Genomic DNA, 27,945 nt, shown 5'->3' on the forward strand with positions numbered 1-27,945 from the left:
TTAGAAGATCTCGTGTTTCTCATCTATGTTTGCTGATACCATTAGAACTAACCAAACTTAAATAGAAAGTTGGCATTCCTTTTCCTAAACACAGTAAATTCATGAAACAAAATAACAAATATTTTTATGTATGTAATATTCCAATGTATGTTATATCAACTAGGGGACCCATGTTAATTTTATGACTAAGTGAACAAACACTGGAAGTACATTCTGTTCTGCATGCTGAGGGACACAGTGATGGTAAAATAGAAGAGGTTTTTAATTTATGGGGCTTATGGGAGATGGAGGTATGAGGAGAGACATAAAAAATAGGTAGTAAATAAATGAACAGAATGCCAGCTAGTGCTAAGAGTGATGAAGAGTATAAATTGGATGGAGGTTAGGGAATAGTTTGGATAGGCCAGCCTTGCAGCACAATGTTGGTTCCCAGAGCCTGTTTTTAGAACAGCTAGTTTAGGGAAATGATTATTTCTCTTGGAAAAAGATGTATGTATTTCTCTTTGTGAAAGTATGACCATAAACTTGTTAACTTAGAGCCTGCCTGGAGAGTGACTGTTGTAAACAGATACTGTGTTTTAAAGGTAATCATTTCTCAAAGCTAACACATTTGATTCTGTTTCTGCATGGATCTTCCCAGCATTTATTCCTCAGTGTGAGAGTATATCCCTGAGATGATAGCAATTCACTAATGCATCTAGGGCCAGCCTTTTATTTCAGTGGAGAATTTTCTTTCTGTTTTGAAAGTTTAAATACTCCTGTTTAGGGGCGCCTGGGTGGCTCAGTCGGTTAAGCAGCCGACTTCGGCTCAGTTCATGATCTCGCAGTCCGTGAGTTCGAGCTCTGCGTCAGGCTCTGTGCTGACAGCTCAAAGCCTGGAGCCTGTTTCAGATTCTGTGTCTCTGTCTCTCTGACCCTCCCCCGTCCATGCTCTGTCTCTCTGTGTCAAAAATAAATAAACGTTAAAAAAAAAAAAATTTAAATATTCCTGTTTAGAAACTTCCCCTCCTTTCCAGATGGTACTCCTGGTGCCCAGGCTCTCAGTGTTATCCTGGGGAGAGTAACTCCTTCAGATCTTGTGGGAATTCTTGCTGTATCTTGATTCTGTCAAGCAAAGTGTCTTGTGTAAGCTTAGAAACCTTTGAAGCTTTATTTCCTCAGTAGAATGAAAGGTGTAACACCATCATGATCTTTTAATATGAATTATAGAACATTAACTTACTACCTTAAAAGCAGCAACATAAATAATGGAATTGGTAAACTGTTTCCAGGCCTTCATAGCTTGCTTTGTATTTCCAGGTGGACTATAGTGGAGGTTTTGAACCTTTCAGTGTTCTTCGCTTTAGCCAGAAATTTGTGGATCGGGTAGCTAACCCAAAAGATGTTATCCATTTTTTCAGGCACAGAGAACAAAAGGAAAACACAGGTAAGCCAGTTACCTTTGCAGATTAAAAAAATGCTTTTTATAGGATGTATAAAAATCAAGTTTTAGTCAAAGAACTATAAACTAATGGAAATGTTTTTGTGATTATTTCTCATATCTTGGGCAAGCTGACACTGGAATAATTAAATCTCTTGTCTTCTAAACATTAGATAGCCATCATTTTTAAACCTGTGGATATTAATAAAGAAAGGGACATTTTCTCTGCAGACATAGTTTGTGAAAATAGTGCTAACAGTACACACAGACTTTAGAGATTTATTGCTCAAAGTATACATTATTGACTATACATTGTTAATGTTTAGAGAATATACTCAAATCTTACGCAAGTATTTCAACTTTTGAGTATACAGGATTTAGGACAACTCGAGTCTTGGAATAAGAGGTGTTTGATGTCTCTGATGACCACATAATTAAGTTCCAATTAATTTTCATAATAACTAATTGCATTTTTTTAAACGTTTTATTTATTTTGAGAGAGCGCGAGCACATGTGCGAACATGGGAGGGGTGGGGGGGGGGGTTGGGGAGAGAATCCCAAGCAGGCTCCATGCTGCCTGTCTTGAGGCTTGATCTCACGAACCGTGTGAGATCATGACCTGAGCCAAAACCAAGAGTTGGATGCTTAACTAACAAAGCTACCCAGATGCCCCTAATTGTTCTTATTTTAAATGTATTTATAAAAAAGGCCATCCAACTGAAATAGTGCTTCTTCATTAGAAATACTGATCATGTTAAATATAGAGGTTCTTCTTAAAGCTATTGAGTCAGAGAATTTTTATAGAAAAATATCTTTTTTTTTATAGGTAAGCTGTTTATGTTTTTATTAACCGAGCTTTAATGGAGCTTCTGTTTTCAATGTCAAATTGTGATCGAATTTTCCATGCTATTAATTCAACCTGAAACATTGGTTCAGATATTTATTTATTTTGAGAGAGAGGAGGAGAGAGAGAGTCCACACACACGAGTGGAGGAAGGGGCAGAGAGAGAGAATCCCAAGCAGGCTCTGTGCTGTTAGCACGTAGCCCCACAGTGTAGCCAGACTTTGGGCTCAAACTCATGAACCATGAGATCATGACCTGAGCCGAAATCGAGAGTTAGATGTTTAACCGAATAAGCCAACCAGGTACCCCTCGTTCAGGTATTTAAGTGGAACTCATAAAACACTGTTTTAGGAAAAAATCTGTGTCAGATACTTTCTTATGCTATGAATTTTAACTAGTTGCTTATTGATCATGGTTTTCTTTAATTGTCCATCCTTATCAGTCCCTTGAGATCATAATAATACAGAATATAGAAATAGTATGTTGTTACTTGAGTTTCATCCATAGTCAGTTTTATTCTAATGATTCCTTTTTGGTTTAAACATAAATTGCAAAACAGAAGGGGCACTTTGGTGCCTCAGTCAGTTAAGCATCCAGCTCTCGATTTCGGCTCAGGTCATGTTCTGTCGATTCGTGAGTTCGAGCCCTGCATGGTGGTCTATGCTGACAGTGTAGAGCCTGCTTGGCCTTCTCTCTCTCTCTCTCTCTCTCTCTCTCTCTCTCTCTCTCTCTCTCTCTCAAATCATAAACTTAAAAAAAGCAACGTTTTTGTGTGTTTTATTGAAAGCATTTCTTGTTATTTTGGTCAGCTCTGCTTCTTAACTACGTGTGTGACATTGTACAAAAGTACATAACCTATCTGATGGTTGATTTTCTTGTTTGTGAAATCAGGATAGTACGTGAGCCTGCCTCACAGAACTGTGGTTAAGGATTAGAAGACACACTGCATGTAAACGGTCTTAACACAGTGTGTGGCATGACTTCATACTTAGGAAGTCATGATGTTAATTCTGTCTTGAAATTTAGAAACGATTTCTGTTTACTTGTCTCTAGTACTTTGCAAGAGGCACACTGAACTTTGTGCCTCTTTACCCTCTGGGCCATTGCACGTATTTTTCCCTCTGCATCAAATTTTTTTCTTTTTCCTGTTTTGCCTTGTGAATCTTACTCATTCTGGAGGTCTTGATTCAAATGATATAGCTGCATTTGATATTTGCACGTTATTTTCAACCTTCTCTGAGAAGAATAATTCATTTCTTTCCTGTGTGTCATATTCTCTGTTCTTCCCTCATGTGGCACTTCCCATCTTAATTTTAATCATTTGTTCTCACAGGCAGGGATCCTGTCTTATCATTGGGTTTTCATGGCCAGGTCCAGTATGTCAGACAGCTAATATTTGTTTCCCTGACAAGAGTTACCAGCAGAGTAGATACTGGACCCTATGCTTCTTGGCTTCCTACCCAATACTCTTTTTATTCTTCCCCTGCTGTTTTTGCGACAACTATCCTGCTTCAGAAAGCAGCAAAAGTGCTGTAAGCATACATCCCATTTGTCTCACAGACTATTAAAAAGGCACATATACCTCAGGGCTGAGATTTAATTAAATCAGTATTTTTTATAGTTTCATCTAAGACATTCATGAGTGAAACTGGCTGTCTTTTTGTTTTGTTTTGAGCTGTGCGTATGTGGTGGTGACTGTTGCAGAGTTCCAAGCCGCTGCCTTGGTTTGTAAAGAGGAACTGGCGATTTTACCCAAAATTGCTTTTGTAATTGTCAATATAGTGGGAAAGGTAAATAACATCTCGGTGTTATGAAAGTAGTTTTGTCCCTGAACATCCCTTGAAGTCGTTTTGGAGATCCCCAGAGGTCTGAAGACCACCCTGTGCTGTAGGAGACGTAGTACTTGGAGATGTGGAAAAATACAAGCTTTGAGGAGGAGACTGCAGCTGTCAGTAGAAATGCCATGTTTTTGCCTCAAAATGCCTCAAGCTGATTGTTGATACGGTTTGGCCATTCCGCCTCCACTGAGCCAGACTTGCCATAAGTTTGGGTACTTTAACACTGTAATGGAAGCTACTGTTTTTCCACGGACTTCTTTTTTCTAGGAGAAGAAATCAACTTTGGGAAGTTAATCACAAAACCTTCAGAAGGCACAACTCTAAGAGTAGAAGACCTTGTAAAACAGTATTTTCAAACTGCGGAAAAGGTAATTTCTTAATTACAGTCTACATTTTGAATAATGGCTATCTTATGATAGCAGACTTGAATTTGGGTCATGTATAGTTGATACTTGAAACGAGGGGCGCCTGGTTAGCTCATTCGGTTAAGCACCCAACTACTGATTTCGGCTCAGGTCATGATCTCACGGTGGTTTGTGAGTTCGAGCCCTACATTGGGCTCTGTGCTGCCAGCAGAGCCTGCTTGATACTCTGTCTCCCTCTCTGTCTGCCCCTCCCTTGCACACGCTCTCTCTCACTCTCCCTAAACAATAAACACTCAAAAATAAATAAATAAGTAAACGTAGAGGATCCTCACAAGGTCTCTATGAAGTAAGTAGGGTAAGAATGAATTATACTCATTTATAGTTACTCTACATTAAGAAAAATCAGTGCTTGATGGTATTATTATTGTGGCTATTGTTGTTGATGTTGTTCTGTTCTTCCTTCTTTTCTCTACCGAATGTTTCTGAATCCAGGATTTACTTTTCTCGCATCTGGATGTAGTTTCAGAACTCGAGGAATATAGCCACGGGACGGTGCAGCTACTTTTTGTTGGCATGAGTATATGTCACTTTAAGATCTGGCTGTATTCGTTTCCTATTGCTGTTGAAACAAGTCTCCACAAACTTAATAATTTAAATTAACACAGATTTATTGTCTTAGAGTTCTGTAGGTCAAAAATCTGACACCAGTCTCACTGGCCTAAAACCGAGGTATTAGCGGGGTTGTGTGTTCCTTTTTGGAGACTCTAGGGGAGACTCCATTTCCTTATTTTCTCCAGCTTCTAAAGGTGTCCACATTTGTTGGTTCACCGCCTGCTTCTTCCACCTCCAAAGCCAGCAATGTTCTATTTCTCTGGCCGTTTCCTGCCAGTTCGATCTCCCTCTCACCCCCTGTCGTGATTACACTGGGACCACTTGCATAGTCCCTGTAACCTCCCAATTGTATGGCCAGCTGATTAGTAATCTGTAAGCTCAATTATCCTTTGCCTTATAATGTACTCACAGGTCCCAGAGATTAGGATGTGGACATGTTTAGGGGCCATCATTCTGCCTGCTGCACTGGTTAACCTAGTCTCTTAGTCATTGGCTACCATTTCAGGACCATTTATCCCAACCACTAGGGCCTCTGCATTTCTTCCTGTCTTTTACACTACTCCTGTATCTGGTTTTTACTTGGCTTTTTCTAGCCCTGAATATTTGTTAGTAGGCTTAATTACTGCCCATTGTTTTGTTTTGTTTTCCCTTCAAGAACTAGATAACTTTTTTGTCTTCTTCCCCTGGTAACATTAGACTATAATTTTTCTTGCTCGTATAGAATTATTTGGTAAGGAATAGATCCTGATTTCTGCATCCAGTGGCAGTGGTTTTTACCTCTTTTATAGAATGTGCAGCTCTCACTTCTAACTGAAAGGGGAATGGGCGAAGCAGTACAAGAATTTGTGGACAAGGAAGAAAAAGATGCCATAGAGGAATTAGTGAAATACCAATTGGAAAAAACACAGCGATTTCTTAAAGAACGTCATATTGATGCCTTAGAAGATAAAATCGACGAAGAGGTAACTCATTTGGGGTGGATAAGTCTAATTGGATACTCTCTCCTTAAAAGTACCTCTGACTTCCTTTCTGATAGACCAGTGTTTAACCTCTCTGATGTGTTTAGTTTCCTCATCTGTAAAATTGAGATCGCAAAATGAGAATTAAAAGTAGAGAAAGCCTAGAACAGAATCTGAAACATGATGGCTACCCATTAAATGTTAGCTTTGTTCCCCATGGATGGCATCTTCTCTCAAAGATCATGAAAATGCTTTAAGACAAACCGTATAGGGTGAAAATTTCTGTTCTGATTTTCAGTTTTTTAGTAAGCTTTGAGATTTTGAATTTCATCTAGAAAATGCTTTCTCTGTAAGCAGAAAAGCAGTGGAAGAATCAAAGGAAAAGCTCTAAGTTTGCATAGAAATTGTTAATTTTTGCATGTCTCAAAGTATCAAAAAATCAAAATGTACTGACGTGGAGAAAATATTTGTACGTGGGCAGAAAAAAGGTTGATACTCAATGTTATTGTAGTACCTTTATAATAGTCTTAAGGAAAGTAGTAAACATTTCATAGAATAATGAACAAAGACATGAATAAGTGGTTCACAAAAGAAATACAAACGGGTAATAAGCGTATGAAAGTGGTGTGTAGCCGAGGATAATCAAAGAAACTCATGTATTTTGGGGGCGCCTGGGTGGTTCAGTTAAGTGTCCATCCAACTCTTGATCTCACCTTGGGTTTTGATCTCAGGGTCATGAGTTCAGGCTCCACGTTGGGCTCTGCACCAGGTGTGAAGCCTACTTAAAAAAAAAAAAAAAAGAAAGGAAAGAAAAATGAAACTCAAATGTAGTTTTTATTTGTCCAAGTGACGGCAATTTGAGGAAAGTGTTTCCTATGCTGCTGGTAGGGGTATCAAGATTGAGCTACTGCACCGAAAGGCATTTTGTCAGCATGCATCAAGACGCTTAAGATTTGACCTTTAACTCAGCCCTGGGAAATTTTCCCAAGACGACAGTGAGATAGAGATTTGCATATGGAGTAATTTAAGTGTTGTCTGCAGTGGGAAAATTTGGAAAATGTTTTGAAGTAAATGTTGGCACATACATACTAGATACTATGCAGGCATTAAAAATTACACTTTTGAAGAGGATGGAAAAATATTTTCAGTGTTATGTGGGGAAAGAATTCCGAAGATTTAAAACTATATACAGAATGGTGCCAGTGAGTTTTTATTTTATATATGAGTGTGTGTGTGCATGGAAAGAATGAAAGAAAATATTGCAAACGTTATCGGTTGTTATATTCAGGTAATGGGACTATAGGGGATCATTTTCTGTATCTTCCAGATTCCCTCTAAGCAGAAGAACAAAACATTATTTTTAAAACTCATTCCCTTTCACTTTGATTTTGGTGCTTTTAGTCAGTCAGCATGGTTCTTATGATGTCAGTATGCAACTTGTAATGTTCCATGCCAAGCACTTCAACAGTCAGCATAAGTATTCCACATTCTAAAGTCACTCACACTGTGACACTGGGTGTATGGGGTTCATAAATTTTTGGCAGGAATGCATTTCTCAATTAATTGCCAAAAATTAAACATGACATCCGGCCCAAATGTAATTGTAAAACTGTGAAACTCCTAGGAAATAATATATGAGAAAACCCAGGTGATCTTGGGTGTGGCAATGACTTTTTAAATACAACACCAAAGGTGTGATCCATGAAAGAAAGGATTAATAAGCTGGACTTTATAAAAATGAGAACCTGCTCAGTGAAAGACAGTGTCAAAGGAATGAGAAGACAAGCAACAGATTTGAGGAGAAAATATTTATAAAAGATAACATCTAGTAAAGGACTATTATTCAAAAAATATAAATAACTGTTACAAGTCAACAGTAAGAAAATAGGTAACCTGATATAAAGATGAACCAAAGACCTAACAGACATCTCACCAAATATGTACAAACGTCAAGTAAGTTTATGATGAAAACATGTTCTAGGGGCGCCTGGGTGGCTCAGTCGGTTAAGTCTCCGACTCTTGATAGGCTCAGGTCATGGTGTCACAGTTCTCACGATCTCACGGTTCTGACCACGTAGAGCCTGCTTAGGATTCTCTCTGCCTCTCCCCCGGTCACGGGCACATGTGCTCTCTCTCTCCCAAGAATAAATAAGTAAATTAAAGAAAAAAAATAGGGACTCCTGGGTGGCTCAGTCGTTTGAGCGTCCAACTTCGTATCAGGTCATGATCTCACGGTTCATGAGTTTGATCCCCGTGTCAGGCTCTGTGCTGACAGCTCAGAGCCTGGAGCCTGCTTCAGATTCTGTGTCTCCCTCTCTCTCTACTCTTCCCCACTCGCACTCTGTCTCTCAAAAATGAATAAACATTAAAAAAGTTTTTTTTAAAGAAAACATGTTATATATCCTATGTCATCAGGGAAATGCAAATTAACAGTGAAGTATACCACTGCGCACCTATTAAAATGGCCAGAATCCAGAACCCTGACAACACCAAATGCTGGTGAGGATGTGGACAAAAGGAATGCTCACTCGTTGCCAGTGGAAATACAAAGTGGTACAGTCACTTTGGAAGATAGTTCGGCAGTTTCTTAAACAACTTAATATTCTCTTACCATATGATCCAGCGGTCATGCTCCTTGCTATCTACCCAGAGATGTTGAAAGTGGTACGTTCACATAAAAAGCTGCCCAGAGATGTAGATAGCAGCTTTATTCATAATTGCTGCAACTTGAGAGCAACCAAGATGTTCCTCAGTAGGTGAATGGGTGAGTAAATTGTGAAGCATTCAGACAAGGGACTGTTGTTTAGGACTAGGAAGAAACGAGCTGTCAATTTGTGAAAGGACATGGAGGAAATTTAAATGCGTATTACTAAATGAAAAAAAACAGTCTGAAAAGGCTATAAACTGTACGATTTCAACTATACAACATTCTGAAGAAGGTAAAACCATAGAGACGGCAAGAAGATCAAAGGTTGCAGGGGCTGAATGAGGGGCAAGAAGAGGGACGAATAAATGCACAGAGGATTTTTAGGGCAATGAAACTGTTCTATATGATACTATACTAGTAGATACATGTCATTACACATTTTTCCAGACTCATAGAATATATGTCACCAAGAGTGAACTGTAAACTATGGATTTCGGGGGCCGCCTGACTGAGCCTGCCAGGCTCTTGATCTCTCTGGGGTTGTAAGTTCAAGCCCCACGTTGGATGTAGAGGTTACTTAAAAAGAAAATCTTGAAAAAAAACAAAAAACTACCGATGGACTTGGGTGATTATGATGTGTCAGTGTAGGCTCATCTGTTAGAACAAATGTCCCAATTCCTGGTAGGGGGAACATTGATAATAGGGGAGTCTGCATGTGTGAGTCAGGAAGGTATGTGGGAAATCTCTGTACCTTCCTCTCAATGTTTCTGTGAACCTAAAACTACTCTTAAAACAAAACAAAAACAGAAAAGCAAAAAACCATCCCCAACCTGGAGAGATGTCATGACTCCTGAGAGGGTGCATGAGGGATGGGCTATGTATTAGCTAAGAGTGTGGACTCTGGACCAAGTGACCTGTGTTCAAAATCAAAACCCTTAGTACCTGTGTAACCATCAGTAAGTTTTTTAACCACTCTCCACCTCAGTGTTCTCATACGTAAAATGAGGATAATGACAGAACCTCCGTCAAGGTTGTTGTGAGGATGAAAACAATATGTGTCAAGTCCTGGAGCACTGCGGTCACACAGTGCCTACGCAGTATTTTTACTGACTCATTTCTCTTGCATGAGTGACTTAGTACTTTTGGTAAGGCACATGCCGCCTAGAGCACGATTACATACTGTGCCATTTTCAAAAACAATTTTATCCGCTCTCCTGAATCATGACAGACACTGTCATTTCTTCCAGCTTAAACAGCAAATAAACCTCTTCAGTCCCATTTCCCTTTAGCAGCTACTCTACTTCATTGGTTCCCTCTTAAAGCAGAATTGCTTCGGGGTTTTCTGTATTTGCTGCCCCGATTTTTCTCCCTCCCTTTTCCCTTACGCCCATCGTCCAGGTGGGTTGACCCCATCATTCCAGTGAAGCTGCTCATTGAGAGTCACCAGTGACTTCTCTTGCTAAATCCACTTGTCAGTTCATCTTAAATCTCAGTTGAACTCTTCTTGAAGCCATTTTTTTCTTTGGCTTTTGGACCCCACAGTCTTCTGGTCCTCTTCTCTGCTTCTGTTGTTTTTGTCATCTCTCCACCTCTTTTGTTGGAGTCCCTAGAACTCAGTCCTTGGAGCTCTCCTTCATCTGCATACTCCCTTTATAATCTCATCTAGCTGCCTGGATTTAAATTCCATCCGTTTGGTGGTGACTTTCAAAAGTCTAGCCCAGACCTCTCCTCTCAGCTTAAGATTTCTGTGGCCAGCAGCCTGCTAGACATTTCTACTTGGATGCTTAGTAGACCTCTCCAACCGCTAACACTCCCCAGTCTGAATTGCTCTGTTCTCAGCCTTTACTCTGTGTCGTGTCCTAGTGGAAACACCATTCTTTCCGTTGCTCAGGCCAAAAACCTTGAAGTGATCCTTGACTCTTCCCGTTATGTCACTTGTGTCCTGACTCTGTAAATGTCCTGTGGCATTACTGCAGAATACATAAAGAATCTGCTTCTCACGCCTTCGTCACTACCGGTGGTCCAACCTGCATTGCCGTTTCTTGATTCGATTCTTCCAGTACCCTCCAAACTCCTCTCTCTTTTTCTACCTGTGCTCTTCCTCCACCCCCCATTCTCAATTCACCTGTCAGTGATCCTAACATATTTCAGATCCAGTCACTCCCGCCTGAAGAAAAAACCCCTGTAGTTTTTCACGAGGCCCTGTTCAGTCTGGCTTTCCCTTATGTTTTTCCCATCCAGTCTGCTTGAGCCACAGCAACCTCCTTGCTATTTGTTACACACGCCATGCGTACTTCTGCCCCCAGTGCCTTTACAAAACACATTGTTTGCTTTGATTAGAGTGTTTTTCCCTAATCATTTGCAAGATTCATTTCCTTCTACAATCTTTGTTCATAAATTACCTTCTCAGGCCTTCCATGGTCATCCTATTCAGATGTGACCTCTCAGCATTGCTCATCCTCTTCCTGCTTTATTTTTCTCTGCATACTTACTGTCTTCTGCCAGGATTTCACAGATTCAGATATTTGAAGAACTCCAGACTTCACTGAGCATTCTTCATCTAAGGTTTGGTTTGTTTGTTTGTTTTTTTAAGTTTATTTTGAGAGAGAGAGTGGGGGAAGGGCAGAGAGAGGGACAGAATCCCAAGCAGGGTCAGTGCTGTCAGCGCAGAGCCCCACAAGGGGCTCAAACCCACGAACTGTGAGATCATGACCTGAGCTGAGATCAAGAGTCAAACGCTTACCCCACTGAGCCACCCAGGCACCCCTAAGGTTTTTCTTTAAAGGCAAAGGATCTAGTGCATCAAGAAAAAATATGGGCAGACATTAAGGACCTGGGAGACCCCAGGCATATATAAGCTCCCCATGTCGTCATATCCACACGTGGTCCCTGGATTGAACACCAACATCTGTGCAAAAGGTCCCAGAGATCTTTTATACCCCTCTGGTCACATAGTCAAGCCACGCTTCAAACCTGGTTGTGCAGGTTGAAAACCATCAGTAAATAAACGGCCCCAGTTAAAGGCTCCCCAGAGAAGAGCCTAGAGTTTTCTGTCTAGTTGTAAATTAACTCAATCCAATCCACCTTCTAAAATGCAATAGAACTTCTTATTTTGTTTTCATTTATTGGCTACACACACACGCGCGCACACACACACACACACACTTGCGCACACACACAATTGTACTCCTGGGGGACAGAGTTTGTAGCTATTTTGTTCACTGGTGTATTCTCAGTTCCTATAGTGCTGGACACATAATGGGTGCTCAGTAACTAGATGCCAAATAAATTATTAAACAAATAGAGCTTTTCTCTAATTATGTAGCTGTACTATAAGAGCCTTGTTGAGCAACAATTAAAAAAAAATCTCTAGTATCCCTCTTGGTTCCAGGACCATTATCAACCAGTGGTAAACATTCAGTAGTAAAGTGATCTTTAGAGGCCCACCCGCTTCGCATTACCATTTCAGAGAGCCTCCTGAATCTCTTACACCCAAGTGCCTAAGAATGATTTGAGCCATATAATAAATATTTCAAGCCTCTGAAAGAAGAGATTTTTGTTTTTAACTATTTTACTGAAGTATAGCACCCATAGGTGTTAAAGGACTTTTTCTTCTGCAGTTTGATAGACTTTTTCAGTGATCTGGAACATTTCAGCAGGAGGTAATACAGTTTTGCTTAGGGCCTATATAGTACAATTCTGAAATTTTAATGTAAATCACTAGAAAAATATGATTTTTTAGTCAGTGTTTTGTGAGACAAAACTGTACTTATATTTCCAAGTTTTTTGTTGTAATAGAAAGCATTTCTTTTTTTTTTTTTTTAACGTTTATTATTTTTGACAGAGAGAGAGCAAGCAGGGGAGGGGCAGAGAGAGGGAGACAAAGAATCTGAAGCAGGCTCCAGACTCTGAGCTGTCAGCACAGAGCCCAATATGGGGCTCGAACTCACAGACGGCAAGATCATGACTTTCAGCTGAAGTCAGCCACTTAACTGAGCCAGCCAGGCACCCCTAGAAAGCATTTCTTAATTGTAGCACATTTATATTTACATGATAGGAATAAGCAACATGTTTGTGATTTACTCTGTTTTAATACAGGTACGCCGTTTCAGAGAAAGCAGGCAAAAAAACACTAATGAAGAAGATGATGAAGTTCGAGAGGTAATTTCTGCTGTAAATTCTTGTGCTTATATGTCAATTTAAGTTAGAATGACTAGTAGGTTTGTTTATAGAGGAGTCAGTCCACAGGACCGAGGTTTGATTGATAGGACTGAGCAGGGATTGGCCGAGAATAGCTGCCTTTGATTTACACCAGCTCACCCTACCAGTATTCTGCTTGCTGCCATTCCCTTTTTCCCCTTTTGCTCTCCTCTAAAACTGATTTAATTGTGTGGGAGCAGGGGACATATGTAACAAGAGCCCTTATTAATCAAAATAATACATAATTGTGATCAGAACATCTTAACCAGTGTAAGATGAAATCTAACCCTACCGAGCTGGTATTATTTTGGGTAAAAAGGAAGAAACATAGGGTCTTGCTAGCAGTATTACCATAGGTAAATACACAGTGTCCTCTGGGCTTTCTAAAATGTTGAAATGGGCTTGATCACCATCAATGCTGTCTTTCTCAATCTGCAGTTTAGAACTTCTGGTTAACGACCATTTACTTAAACTTTGGGCCTCTACGTGGTACTTGGTGAATTCACTATTGAAACATGTTTTTCTATTTTCCCATTTGTCCCTCGTGTTTTATGGTTGCTATGTAGTATTTAAAGGTTATCTTATAACTGATTTACTATTGGAACTTTGTCTTGATTGCTTTCATCCGTATCTGTTACAACCTCGCCGTCCTACTGGCATTAGCAATACAGATGTGGAAAGCATGTGGTTCGTGTCCACCAGAGACTCACTTTAGTAGGTGAGGCAGATGTATGTAGAAAGAAAATTGTTAAACATTATCATGACCGGAAGTGTCATCCTCACTGAATTAATACAGCTATCCTGCTAGTCCATTGTCATTTTCCTAATCAGAATTGCCCCTGACAGGTGGTGAGTTGGAAGGTGCGGAAGCACTTGACACATCCCTCATATTAACTTTTACAAACTCCACTGTTTTCTCAGGGACAAGCAAAAAGGAATTAATGGAAACCCCACCCCCCCCCGCCCCCATCACCACCACCCTTTAAATATTTTTTGCCTTGTTTTAAGCACACTCCTTAGGTAAAAGTCAATACCTGGGATACTAAAAAGGAAAAGAACCCTGCCTAAGGAGATGGGGACTCTGAATTTCCTTTTTTTGTCCTCTAAAAAGGAGTCCATTTAGTGGTTGATCTAGTGATGACTACTAGGTAATATGACACAGCCTTTAATGTGAAGCAATTTTAGATCCTGACATAGGAAAGATTAGTTATCAGATAATTCTTCAGTACCATCTCTAAAGGCCGTTAGATAGAATTTTTTCTTTTTTAAATACAGTTTTTAAGTCTACATCTGATTTACTTCAAATCTGTCATACCATACTGGCTACTTTACATTTTAAGCTGATCCAGTAATGCATCTTACGTGGAATATTAAGGAGTAGGAAAGTAACATTTTTGGTGTTATTGTGGTTTTTTTCTTTGTCTTCCTATAAAAGTTTGATGACCTGAGCTTATGGTGGGGGGAGTTGCCCCCCCCCCAAATTATATCCCAGTTCATGAGAATATGTAGTAATGTGAAGTGTAATAACTCACTTAGTAAACTTTCTTTAGATATGCAAAGATAATCTTCTAAATGCCTAGTTTTGTGAGTTTCACTGGCTTCTTCGCGTTGTAAAAGTTAGCACTATCTCCATCGTGTAATACAGGAGATTTTACAACATAAACTAGCGTTACTAGCAGTAGGGCCAATACTGACTACAGGTTTTTCCTACCTCCTGCCTTTCATTAATAGCCTACAGTAATTGATCAGAGAACTAAAAGCTACCACCATCCACTAAATTTCACATTCAACACTCCCGATGTCAGAGTCACTTCTACATGAATGTAGGAAAAAACAGAACACATGGCCTACTTTGTTTTATTCGTTGCTGCTTTCAAGGAGAAAGGGCAAATGGTATTTGTGAAATTTTTATTTATTGAGTTTTCTCTAGGTGTATCACACTATTTCAGTTTCCATTTCACAAATGAGACTGAGACCACAGTAAAGGTTACCTGGTGGGGTGAAATTTTACCTTCAAGTCTAGACTTTTCCACCATACCACGTCCGATCACAACTCTGTATCATCATGACGTTAATACAACTCATGGCAAGTGAATGGCTAAAAATATAAAATTTCTGAAAGTTTTTGATGTGCAGCACATGAAAATCACTGTTCCTAAAAAGCACAGGTATAACTGCTTTACCGTTTACAAGATGGTTTTGGGGAGCTAAGAAGAGGAAGCTATAGATTAAGGATCCCTTACCACATTTATGCTTGTACTCGTCTACAGAGTTCCGTTCAAGTAGAAAAGAGTTTGCTAAGTAGCAAGAGTGAATGCTACAGGAAAGAAATGACTCCTGATTCTTGGATCGTGTAAACTTAACTAACCGTTTCAATTTAACAGATTACGGAAGTATTTCTGGGCACGTCCTTTGTGTTTGGAGCCACTAAATTCAGTTTTTCATTAACCTTTTATTTATTTATTTATTTATTTATTTATTTATTTATTTTCAACGTTTATTTATTTTTGGGACAGAGAGAGACAGAGCATGAACGGGGAGGGGCAGAGAGAGAGGGAGACACAGAATCAGAAACAGGCTCCAGGCTCTGAGCCATCAGCCCAGAGCCTGACGCGGGGCTCGAACTCCCGGACCGCGAGATCGTGACCTGGCTGAAGTCGGACGCTTAACCGACTACGCCACCCAGGCGCCCCTAAAGAATAAGAGTGAATATTTTATACAAGGAAGGTAATAGTGGACATGACAGATGGCATTTGGGAATTTTTCAGAAGAAAGCTTTTAAGTTTTGATTTTTCAGCTATATTTTAAGACATTAGCAGGTAATCGGGGTTTCCTAAGTAATTTGTTAGCATTGCCATAGGATGTTATAAATGGTCTTCATTCAGGATACTGCTTAGATTTTGTAATGGAGTTTGAGACTTTCCCAAGCTATAACCTCCAGCTATGGGGGTTAGCTTAAATTATTTAAACAAACAGACAAAAGCATTAGTCCTTCCAAGAGGCTTTAAAGGCTCTTGTGCACATTGGAAAGCTCTCAAGTATTTTCTTTAAATATAAGTTCACAGTTAAATAAAAGGCCAAACAGTGGATATTTGAGGCTTTGCAGGCCATCTGTGCTCTTTGCCACATATTCTTCTCTGTGTAGGTGGTGGCTGTTTTTTTTTTTTAACAATCCTTTAAAAATGTAAAATCTATTCTTAGCCTAACATGTAGTCCATAGTTTTCCCAGCCTCTAGTTTCCTGTGCTTTACCTGAATCGGAGGCAGAGTTGATCCCCTTCTAAACTATAGTGCCAAGCACTGTCAACAAAGTGAAGAGGCGCCCCATACGATGAGAGAAGTTATCTGCACATAATGTGTTTGGTAAATGATTAATATCCATAACATGTAAAGAACTCCTAAAACTTGATCACAACAACAAAACGCAACTTAAAAAGTGGATGAAGGACTTAGACATTTCTCCAAAGAAGATAAACGGGTGACCAATAAGCACAAGAAACGTTGCTCAACATCACTAATCATTAGGGAAATGTAAGTCAAAACCACAAAGAGATCTCACTTCACATCTATTAAGATGACCGTTAAAAAAAAGAACAGAACAGAAAATAGTGTTGCAAAGAATATGGAAAAATTGCAACCCTGTGCATTGCTGGTGGGAATATAAAAGCTTCTGTGGAGAATAGTATGATAATTCCTCAAAAAATTTAAAATAGAATAACATGATCTAGCAGTTGCATTTCTAGGTATTTACTCCAAAGAACTGAAAGCAAGGACTCAGGTATTTGTACACCCATGCTCATAGCATTATCAAAAGGTAGTAACAGTTGATGGACAGATAAAATGTGGTATGTATGTACAGCAGACTATTCATTTAACCTTAAAAGGAGTGAAATTGTGGGGCACCTGGATGGGTCAGTTGGTTAAGCGTCCAACTCTTAATTTCAGCTCAGGTCATGGTCTCATTGTTCGTGAGTTCAAGTCCCGTGTCTCTGCACAGACAGTGCAGGGCCTACTTGGAATTCTCTCTGTCTCTCTCTCTCGCTCTCTCTCAGAGTAAATGAAAATAAAATTTTTTTAAAAAGGAGTGAAGTTCTGATACTACAACATGGACGAAACTCAAAAATATCTTGAGTGAAGTAAGACGTAAAAGGATGATTGCTTGTATAATTCCACTTACGTGAGATACCTAGAGTAGTCAAATTCATACAGACAAAAAGTAGAATAGTGATAACTAGGGGATGGGGTAGGGAATGGGGAGTTACTTTTGTATATTTTGCCACAATTTTTTTTTAAAAGGTGTAATACCAGGATAGGATGTTTTCGAATCTCATCAAAAAAGCACCTGAAAACATTGTCCTACCAGTGGATCAGCACTTAACAATGGTTCTGGGCCTACACTCATGAGGTGAATTAGAATTCCCCAACTAATTCTTAGAAGTAATGTACTTCAAATATATTTGTAAATTCCAAAGTCTGTTCCACAGAAAAGTAGAGTTAAACTATTTTAATGTAATGTTTGAGATGATAAAATGAAGGTCTAGTATTTAGACAAAGGCAAAAAGTACAAAATTTGGAAATAGATGGTGGGTAATTTGTTCCAAGGAATAATCATAAAAGAGCATATGCATTTTAGATTTTTGCTGGATACCTCTCCATCACTTCAGAGATGTCACCCCAGTTTACATTCTGACCAGTATTGGGGAGTGTTTATTTCCCCACATCTTTGTCATCATGAGGTATTACTACATCTTTTAGGTTTTTTTTTTTTTTTTTCAATTTTTTAAAAATATTTTTGAGAGAGAGAGAGTGTGTGAGCAGGGGAGGGGCAGAGAGAGAGGGAGACACAGAATCTGAAGCAGGTTCCAGACTCTGAGCTGTCAGCACAGGGCACCACATGGGGCTCAAACTCATGAACCGTGAGATCATGACCTGAGCCGAAGTCCGTCATTTAACCTACTGAGCACCCAGGTGCCCCACTACACCTTTTGATCTTTACAAATCTGAAGGGTGAGAAATTGTCTCTTGCTGTTGTTTTTAATCCGTACTGCCTTTGTTACCAGTGACTCTGAGTGGTTTTGTGTTTATAAATTATTTATATGAGACACCTGGTCATGTTCTTGGCCCCAAAATTTTTGTTTTGTTTTTGTGCCAAGGGCGTTGGTCTCTCTCACATGAAAGTGTGCGCACACTCTTTGGGTGGTGAGGGGATAGCATATTTAGGGTATTTGTCATGCAAAAGAAGGGTTTTGGGGTTTGTTCAAATCCAGAATGGGTGATGAATTAAGTGCCTTTTTGACCCATGTATAGATAAACATGTGGGACTTTTCCTCCTTTGTTCTATTTATTGATTTGATAAATTATATTAAAACATATCCTATTATTGCCCGATCCTTGTTATCACTTTATGAGCCCCCTGATAATGGGTATACCTGATACGGTTTTTCCATATGTTCCTGGATTCTCTTTGTTCACTTTAATATTCATAAGTCAGATCCTGTAATTTTCTTTTGTGTATGCAGTCCTTTGTCACTTCTTCAGTACCAATGTTATGCTGCTTTACAAAAATAAATTGGAAGCTTTCTTTATGCTCTGGTACTATGGGAATAGCAGTGGAACGGTCTGTTCTTTGAAGATTTGATAGACTTTACCTGTGAAACTTTCTGGCTGTGGTCCTTTTCAGAGATGTTGTTCCTTTAATAGTTTTCTCAGATTTTTCTTTGATGTTAGTCTGTTGAGACTGTGTACCTGTTCTTGGATCCATTTAGGTCATTTATTTTTCCAATTACTTAGGATTGAAGAGTATTTGTCAGGATTCTTGAATTTTCTGTCGATCTTTTTTCCCTCCACTTTCATTTCTAATGGTGTATATTTGTCTTTTCTTCCTTTTTGTTAAATTAGTGATTTTTATCAATATGGTTTTGCCCCAGAGGACCAGTTTTTTAAATTTGCTAATTTGAATGATTTTTGCTTAAAATGTGTTTATGATTGTACCATCGGTTTTTTTATACAAACAAATTAAAATATATTTTTTTAATTTTTTAATATTTATTTATTTTTGAGAGAGTGAGACAGAGTGTGAGCAGGGGAGGGCTAGAGAGAGGGAGACACAGAATAAGAAGCAGGCTCCAGGCTCTGAGCTGTCAGCACAGACAGCTCAAACCACAAACCACAAACTTAGGGCTCAAACCAAAAACTGTGAGAACCTGACCTGAGCCGAAGTCAGACAGACACCCAACTGGCTGAGCCACGCAGGCGCCTTCCCCCTGCAAATTTTTTTAACGATCGTTTATTTTGAGAGAGAGGGACAGAAAGAGACAGAGCACAAGTGGAGGGGTAGGGTAGAGAGAGAGGGAGACACAGAATCCAAAGCAGGCTCTGAGCTGTCAGGACAGAGCCCGTCATAGGGCTTGAAGTCACTAGCCCTGAGATCATGATCTGAGCTGAAATGGGGCACTCAACCAACTGAGCCATCCAGGCCGCCCCTCATTATTGATTTCTAATGTTTCCTGTGGATGGGTTTTATTTGTCTAAACTTTTTGAATGCCAGATCTCCTTATTTGCATTTATTCTTTTTAATAGGTTGCAGGCTTTCTTTGCAAACACAGCTTTATTTGTTTCATATGTTTTGTACGTAGTATTTTTATTATTTTCTAGATTTCTACAATTTTAGTTTTGAGGCAAGTGTTTTTGTTTTTTTGTAAGTAATTCCTAATTGTATTCATGGTGATTAGGCAATATAATAATACTGCTAATTATTTAGAACTTACTGATATTTTTCTTAACACCCTATGATATATTAGCTGAACATTTCAGGAGGTCTTGCAAAGAAGTATATTACTTATTTTCAGAGTATAGAGTTCAACATGTATCAATTAGATCTGTCTTGTTAATTATGTAATTTAGATCTCCTTTTTCCTTTTAAGTCTACTTTAAAAAAAAGTACAAGTTCTATGTTCTATGTCACCACAAATACTAAATTAGCAAATACTGAACCATATTGCTGCTAGGAGAAAATACAGGATTAGGTTCCTGCCAACTACCGGTTCCATTTTTGTCAGCTGATCAGTACATAACCTTTTTATGTGTGTTTCTGTTTAAAGACATCTTAATTAATGTATATATTGTAATTCACTAACATTGAACTTAGAACCAGCGGCCCCATAACTCATACCCGAATGCAGCTTATCTAACGACATGTATGTCATCTGTAAGGCACGCCGCAGCCTGCTTGCACTTGGGAGCACTAGACAGCACTTGAGCAGTACACCGAATCACCAACCAAAAGCACAAAAGTGTGGGAAAACATGGCACTAAATATGCCACCAAAAGGACACCTGTTTAAAGTGTGAGAGCAGAAACAAGCAGGCAGGGTGTCCCGTTGTTCATCTTCATTGGGGAACGTGTGCGTCAGGAGACTCAGCATTTTTGCCACTCTGCGCACGTCCACAGATGACTTCAGAAGTGTCAGGAGGATCGTTCTGGGGGTTGCAAATACAGAATCCGGGAATAAGGAGGATTCGCCATACTTCATCTATGACAAGAAAAATGAGTTGGAATCTTTTTCTATTATTTTTTCTTTATATTTTTTGTTGTGTTCCCTGAAGGTTTTTTTTGTTTTATTTTGTTTTTTACATAGTATTCAGTGTCGAGTCCTTCGTGTAGTGAATTAGCTGTTATCTCCCTTAAGCTAAGATCATCCACCATCATCCTGAAGGTGGATGATCTCCCACAGCCCACTTTACTCCTGCTTCTGCCCTACCTGCTTTGTTCTCATCTCCTCATTTAGCCCCCTCTCCGCTTACTTTACGGTATCATAGAGCACTTAGAAATGTTCTAGCCACCTGTTCTTAGACTGAGAATTTTCTATTCCAAGCAAGAGAGACTACAGTCATGGTCCCTTGAGACGTATAGATCCATTTTAGAGAGCTCTATGTTCCCTGACACTCTTCTCAGCCTTGTTCCTCAAACAGGTCAGATCTTTGTTATATCTGTTAACTCTTCTTCAGAGAGTTTGTGTTTTGAAGTTGGAGCTATTTCTTATTTCATTGAAAGTGTATTGTGTCTTGTTTCTGTTCTCCTTGTTACCTTTCGATTGGGTTAAGGGAAGAGCTCAGGACAGCATTGCTTTTATTTTACCCTATTTTTAATCAAAATCTGTTCATTTCAGAGTTAAAATATTTCACTAAGCCTCACACCTGTCTTTTTAGACAGTTTCTTCCCAAGTTAAAATTTGCATCTTCTTGGTCTTAAGCTTTTTATTCTTCTCCTGCTTGCCATTTTTATAGCATGATTAGTGAAACAGAATGGTGTAGGCAGTTTGACAATATTAAATGTTATCTCAATGACCAAACTCATGACTTAGGATGCTGCATTGTCTGTTAATGTGTACTTTCCCTTCTCTCCCTCTCAGGCTATGACTAGGGCCAGAGCCCTCAGATCGCAGTCCGAGGACTCTGCTTCCGCCTTTAGTGCTGAGGACCTTATGAGTATAGATCTGGCAGAACAGATGGCTGATGACTCTGATGATGACATCACAGCAGCAGCCAACAGAGGAAGAGGCCGAGGAAGAGGCCGACGGGGAAGAGGGCAGAGTTCAGCCTCGAGAGGAGGGTCTCAGAGAGGAAGAGGTTAGCCCCGAGTACTGTCTTTCACACACATTCAGGCTTGGCAGTTAGATGGGAAACACAAGATTGTATTCCTATCATCAGAATTTAAGTGATGCAGTCCTTTAAAATTTTGCTTTTGTAATGCATAAAGTCCATCTTTTATGTAGTTCTGATATGTGTGTTTTACATAAATAAATATTAATGGCCATGTGCACATAAGGTTTTAATTTCTCTTCAGTTTTTTTTTTTAAGAACTTCACTATGTTTCTCACACAGTACCTTTTGGATACATTTAATGTCCTATTTACTCTCGCATGTATCAGGTAATGGGCAAATACGAGCTGCTAAGGAAAATGGCTACCTAATGACCATTGGCAGCAGAAACAAACTCCAGGTCATAAAAATTATTGTTTCTGTTACTATCGTAAGATACAAATGCCCGCATTTTTATAAAGTAGCTTCTTTTATAAAGTAGCTAAACTTTTATAAAGTACACACATAAAATGTGTGCAGAAAGAAAACTACCCTAAAACAATTTGAGGTTTTTTTTTTAATTTAAAAAAAATTTTTTTTAATGTTTATTTTTGAGAGAGAGAGAGCGTAAACTGGGGACGGGAAGAGAGAGAAGGAGACACAGAATCTGGAGCAGGTTCCAGGCTGTCAGCACAGAGCCCAACGTGGCGCTTGAACTCACAAACTGTGAGATCATGACCTGAGCCAAAGTCAGACGCTTAAACAACTGAGCCACCCAGGTGCCCAAAACAACTTGATCTCTTAAAGCAGTCATTGACATTAATTGCCATCAGTGTAGTAATGTGTCACTGTTTCCCTTAAATAATCCAAATAATGGAAAATTGGCCATCCAGTGGCTTCCTGGTGCATTATATAAATCATTTCTAGGAATATTTTTGAATTGTTTTTATTAAATATTTATCTGGTAAAATAGTATTTTAGTTTAAAATTTCCAGGGAGAGAAATCCTCATCCTCTAATGATAATTTATTTTCATCATCCTTAAATTTACAAAGTATTTCCTTAAATTTTGATTGGAACAGTATAAACCAAATGTGATAGAAGTATATAGTCTTTGAAAATTGATTAGCCTAGGTGTTTCTTGCTATATATGTCTTTGACTTTTTATACATAAACTATGTTTTGACATAACTATTTACATTTCATTTTGGCATTGTTTTAAAAAAACCTTGGCTATTGACGGTATTATATACTGACTGCTCACTATTCTAACAGGAAGCAGTAGTCTGGATACTTCTACTCGAAGCAGAAGTTCAAAGGCTGCTGTGTCAACATCTAGAAATATGTCTATTATAGATGGTGAGTATGGACTTGAAATGATTATCTAGCAGTTATTTATCAATGTCAACATAGGAAGACCTAGGAATTCGCCATTAGTAAACCTCATCGGTCTGTGTTGCCATCACTGGGGGGAGTCAAAAGGATTATTAGGATTACAGGATAAATTATTTTTTTAAAGGTCTTTGCCGTTCATCAGAGCTCTTGAAAAGGGTGAGCCTTAAAAATTATTTTTTATAATCCCTTATTTTTGACAAATTTATTTCCTGTTTATAGAGGGATCATGAAGACCTAGAAAAGTGAGTCAGTTGGTCAGTGTATCAGCAGTGATCAAAAGAGAAAGAGCTGCTGCTTAATATGTTGTTTACTTTCTTATGCTGCTTTGGTCTGACTCTACTGTTAGCACAGGGAAGTCATGTAATCTGTATTTAAGAGAAATTATGGTTAGGATTCTTTAAACTAATTTTGTGTGTGTGTTATGGTCTAAAATTTGACCTCAACCCAAGGGGACCTATTTTTAATAATAGCATAAAAATATAATAAGCTGTTTTTAAATTTTGAGATCACTCTAAGTTGTTAGTTTTATAAAAGTAACATTGTTTGGGGTTTTTTTCTTAATGTTTGTTTGTTTGTTTGTTTGTTTATTATTCATTTATTTATTTATTTAGAGAGAGAGAGAGAGAGAGAACCAGCAAGTAGGAGAGGGGCAGAGAGAAGGAGAGAGAGAGAATCCCTAGCAGACCACATGCTGGCAGTTCAGAGCCTGACATGGGGCTCAAACCCATGAACCATGAGATCATGACCTGAGCCAAAATTAACAGACTGAGTCACCCAGGGGCTCCTAAAAGTAACATTGTTAAAACATGTGGGTATATGTTTTTGTTTACCTAGCATTCATAAAATGCATACATAGCCATATGCATTTTATTTATGTTATCTATTATTGAGGTTAATTATTGTCTCATTCATAGCTAGGATTAATTTTAGACAGATTGGAGAGTTGGACTAAATCTTACACAATGAAATTTTATCAAGTGTAAATGTAAACTGCATATATGTTCAAAAGGACGGCTGTATAAAGAGTTGTGAGAGGTATGTGAGTTTAACCACATACTTAAATAAAAAAGACTAAGGTCAGTAAGAATGTGCAGGTCCTCCTAACTGTCCGTGTTTACCGGTATTTTAACAATATTAATAGAAGTAGTGCCTCTTTGTAGCAAGGATGTTTTTCCTCTGTACTTACTTTTGGAACTGTGTTTCAAGAAGGATATCAACTACATATGATCATTCAGAAGAGAAACCATATAATAGGAAAAATGGTAGAAGGAACTTGAGATATCTAACCTGGGAAGAATTTAGGTCTTTATATAAATTCAACTCTGTCCTGTGAAAGATAGAATGCGTTTGATTTGTATAGTCCCAAAGGCAGTGGTGTTAAATATTTTTGAGTTCTGGATTCTTAAGAATCTGATGAGAGCTGTGTCTCTTCTCCTTAAGTAGGTGCTCAAGTGCAGGTGCACTCATTTCCAAAGGATTCTGGGACTTCCATGAAGTTCATCCATGAGCTCCAATAAGGATAGATTGGAAAGACTAGAAGCTTACAGATTTAAGTTTATTAACTGATAAAATGGATCCAGAAGACTTAAGAATATACTTCACCTACTCCCTCATCTTATAGGTGGGGGAGCTCAGCTAAGCAATTTGTACTAGGTTGATAAAGCCACTAACAATAGTCCTCATAATAGCTGATATTTATGAGAGAGTTACTGCATGCTTCTCAACAGCTCTCTGGTTAGATACTTACATTCTCTCTCTTTTAGAGAAAAGGGAACTGAGGCTTTGAAAAGATAGGCAACTTACCCACAGTCTCACAACTGGGAAATTTTAAAACTTGGATTAATCCCACATTCCCTAGACTCTAGACTCCAGAACCAGGAGTTAGTCACTACTTGACCTTTGAACCACACTAGTTTAAGCTGTGTAGGTCCACTTATATGTGTGTGTGGGGGGGGGGGGGGGGGGGGGGGGTGTCTTTTTTTTTCTTCGATAAATACAGTACTATAAATTATTTTCCCTTCCACGTGATATTCTTAATAACATTACCTTTTCTCTAGTTTACTTTGTTGTAAGAATACAGTATATAATACAATGTGAAAAATAAGTGTTAATCAACTGTTTATGTTGTCAGTAAGGCTTCCAATAAATAGTAGGCCATTAGTAGTTAAGTTTTGGGGGAGTCAGAAGTTACATGGGGATTTTGGATTGTTCAGGAGTCAGTGCCCCTAACCCCTGAGTTGTTCAAAAGTCAGTTGTACTACTGGTTTCCAGAACAAGGTAAGATTAGATACCTACCGACTAGTTCTCAATAGAACAGTCTTTGCATTATACAGAGTAACCTGTCTAATTAATGTGAAGATAGAGTCGACTGCCCCAGAAGGAAGTGAATTATGACGCTATCAGAGGAAGTTTTCCACATTATTGGATGGCAACTGACATTGGAGGAAGGATAGAAACATTAGATCAAGTAAATGACTCTTAACCTTCTTATCGAAAGTTCTTTTGCTATGTTTTTCCTCGGTGATTATTCAGTACTTGAGGAGAGCCAGCTGAGATCCTTATCTTTACTCCAAAAGCATGCTGTCTTTGTTGCCGTTTAGGAAATGGCATCCAAAAAGGTGCTCTTGCATTCTTGGCAGGACTGAGATAAAGCCGAGAAGGAGAAAAATCAAAATGAGCAGCAGAGAAAGGATGTAGGCTGAGTTCAACAAGTCAGTCACACTTCTATGTTTGTTTATGTAGTAGTCTCTACATAGTGGGGTTATTTTACAAAATGTTCATTATAAAAACAAGAGCAGAGAGATATAGGAAAACAAAGTGAATAAAATCTGTACACTTTCATGTTAAGCCACCACAAATTGGTTAGCATGTGACACAGAGGCATAGATGTTATAAATTACCCGCCTGTCCCTCAGCCCATACTGCCTTTTTTTTTTCTCCTGGCTTAATTGTTTTATGCGAAGCTTTCCTTGGCACCAATGGGCAGAATTTAATCACTTAAAAATGAGTCTTTTGTTGTTAGGAAATGAGCTATATCAGTTAAGCTTGTTGCTTGCTTCCCGCGCCCCCCCCCCCCCCCCCCCCGCCCCAAGTAGTCTGTTTTTCCTCCAGCCAGCTGTATTTGGTGTTCTGCAGTTTCTCTACATTGAATCTAGATAGGGGATTCTCTTTTATCCTGCTTAGCATTTATTGGGCTCTATGAAACTGAATTGGTGTCTTTCATCACTCCTATGAGTTCTCTCCCTTCAGATACTACCCCTGTGCTCTTCTTTTTCTCCTCCCTTCTGGGTCTTCACTTACATCAATACAAGAATCACTCTGTCCCCAAGTGACTATTAATCTCTCTTGTATCTTCCATTGTTTTATCTTCCTGTGCTGTGTGATCTTCCGATTGACCCATCTTTTTTTTTTTTTTAAAGTAAACTCTAACCCCACTGTGGGGTTCGAACTTACAGCCCCAAGGTAAGAGACACATGTTCTGCCCACAGAGTCAGGCAGGCTCCCCACACCCACCTATTCTTAAAAGTGTCCTTTAAATGTTTAATTTTCATTGTTTTTTTTGTGTGTGTGTGGAGGTAGAAATTCACATAGTTCTTTTGAAATATGCTGTGTGATTTTAAAAATTCCTTGCAGGTATTTTTAAGCCTGTCTGTAATTTTGTGTGTGTGCATAGTAAGGATACTTGTTTTGTATTCTGTGTCTAAGAACCTAGTGTCTGAATGTCTTTGGCCTCTTTTTATTGTCTATTTCTGATTTCTGTGTCTGTTGTTTCTCATGTATGGTGACATGTTTCCTTGCATATTTTGTTATCTGTTGTCCCTAAAAAAATCTCAGCAGGAATAATTTGAGGTCAAGGATGAAGGTAAGGTCCTCCAGACATGATTCCTATTTGTTTCTCCAGGCCTCTGGGGGCACCACAAGTCTTAGACCACATTAAACTATGTTTAAATTTATGACTTGAGGTTCAGCCAGCTGATATGTACTTGCAAAATCCTATTTACATCTGCTTCCCTCTTAACTGTTGGGGTCCCAGCTTAACGTAGGGAGGAAATGCATTAGCCACCCCCACCTTGTCTTGAGCAGGCCTTGACCTATTGTAGATAGCTCTTCCTTTCTCTATACAGAGCTGTCAAGACCAGTGTGAACATTTGTCCGGATCAACAGGTCCCCAGGAAAAAGGATTCTGCTTGATTCTCTGAGTTCGAGCTTTTTTTCCATTTTTGCCTGTTACTTGTTTATGTGATCAGCAATTAAATACCATTCAGAATTTTTTTTTTTTTTAATGTTTGATGGAGCATTTTGGGTTGCTTTGAGCAGCAGTGTTTGTCTCAACAACCTAGCCCCCAGTAAACAAGTAGCAGAGGTTTTATCCATGTTTTCTTTCTTTAAAACTTACATGTGACTGCCTCCTTTGCATCTAAAACTTTCTATCTCATACGGTTTTTTGTGAGCATTTTTTCACATTCTGCCATCAGCTCCTTTCAGAACTACTGCACTTGTGAGGCTTTCCAAAGACCTTCTTTCCTGAGTCCTGCTGTTACCCATTGATAATGTGGAGTAAAGCTTCTGTTTGCATAGAGAAGACAAGAGACCAGTTACAGTGCCTTAAAATGTTCACCGATGTTCATTTTTTTTAAAGTAATAATAGTCATTTGTAAAAAGCAGCTGTAGATAAAAGACAAATTAATGTGAAACTTAAGATTTCCTGAATTATGTTTAGGAGAAAATCTAAATGTGGTGTCTTTTGCAGCAGACAGTGAGGTTAAGAACCTGGGGTTTGGAGTCTGACATGGTATGGTTGGCCAGCTCTTCACTGGCTCCCTCCATGCCCTTGCCCCGGCAAGCACCGGCAGAACAGGGACTGAGTCATTCTTTTTCATCACCGTATCCATAGTGCCTGGCATAGAGCAGATGCCTATTAAATACTGGAGAACGACTGAATAAAAACCCCTTAGAGATTGTATAGCATAAAGGTTAAAAGCATGGTTCTAAAGTCAGAGCTATTGGTTTGAATTCTGACTCCTTGATTTACTAGCTATGTGTCTTTCAGCACATTAATTAGGCTTTCCATCTTCAGTGTCCTCATCT

The 27,945-nt window shown here is 38.9% G+C and overlaps 1 protein-coding gene across 3 annotated transcripts in view; it reads left to right on the forward strand.

Moving 5' to 3' along the window:
• Window positions 1-27,945, forward strand: part of MRE11 (MRE11 homolog, double strand break repair nuclease) — a 74,622-nt gene that overhangs the window by 30,350 nt on the left and 16,327 nt on the right. For all 3 annotated transcript variants that reach the window (XM_043579927.1, XM_043579929.1, XM_043579928.1), the window contains 6 exons: window positions 1,300-1,426; window positions 4,370-4,470; window positions 5,868-6,041; window positions 12,784-12,846; window positions 21,295-21,511; window positions 22,738-22,821. In XM_043579927.1, coding sequence (XP_043435862.1) covers window positions 1,300-1,426; window positions 4,370-4,470; window positions 5,868-6,041; window positions 12,784-12,846; window positions 21,295-21,511; window positions 22,738-22,821 — 766 coding nt within the window. The remainder of the gene's footprint in view (window positions 1-1,299; window positions 1,427-4,369; window positions 4,471-5,867; window positions 6,042-12,783; window positions 12,847-21,294; window positions 21,512-22,737; window positions 22,822-27,945) is intronic.

The sequence above is a fragment of the Prionailurus bengalensis genome, chromosome D1, assembly GCF_016509475.1.
Source record: "Prionailurus bengalensis isolate Pbe53 chromosome D1, Fcat_Pben_1.1_paternal_pri, whole genome shotgun sequence".
Lineage (NCBI taxonomy): Eukaryota > Metazoa > Chordata > Mammalia > Carnivora > Felidae > Prionailurus > Prionailurus bengalensis.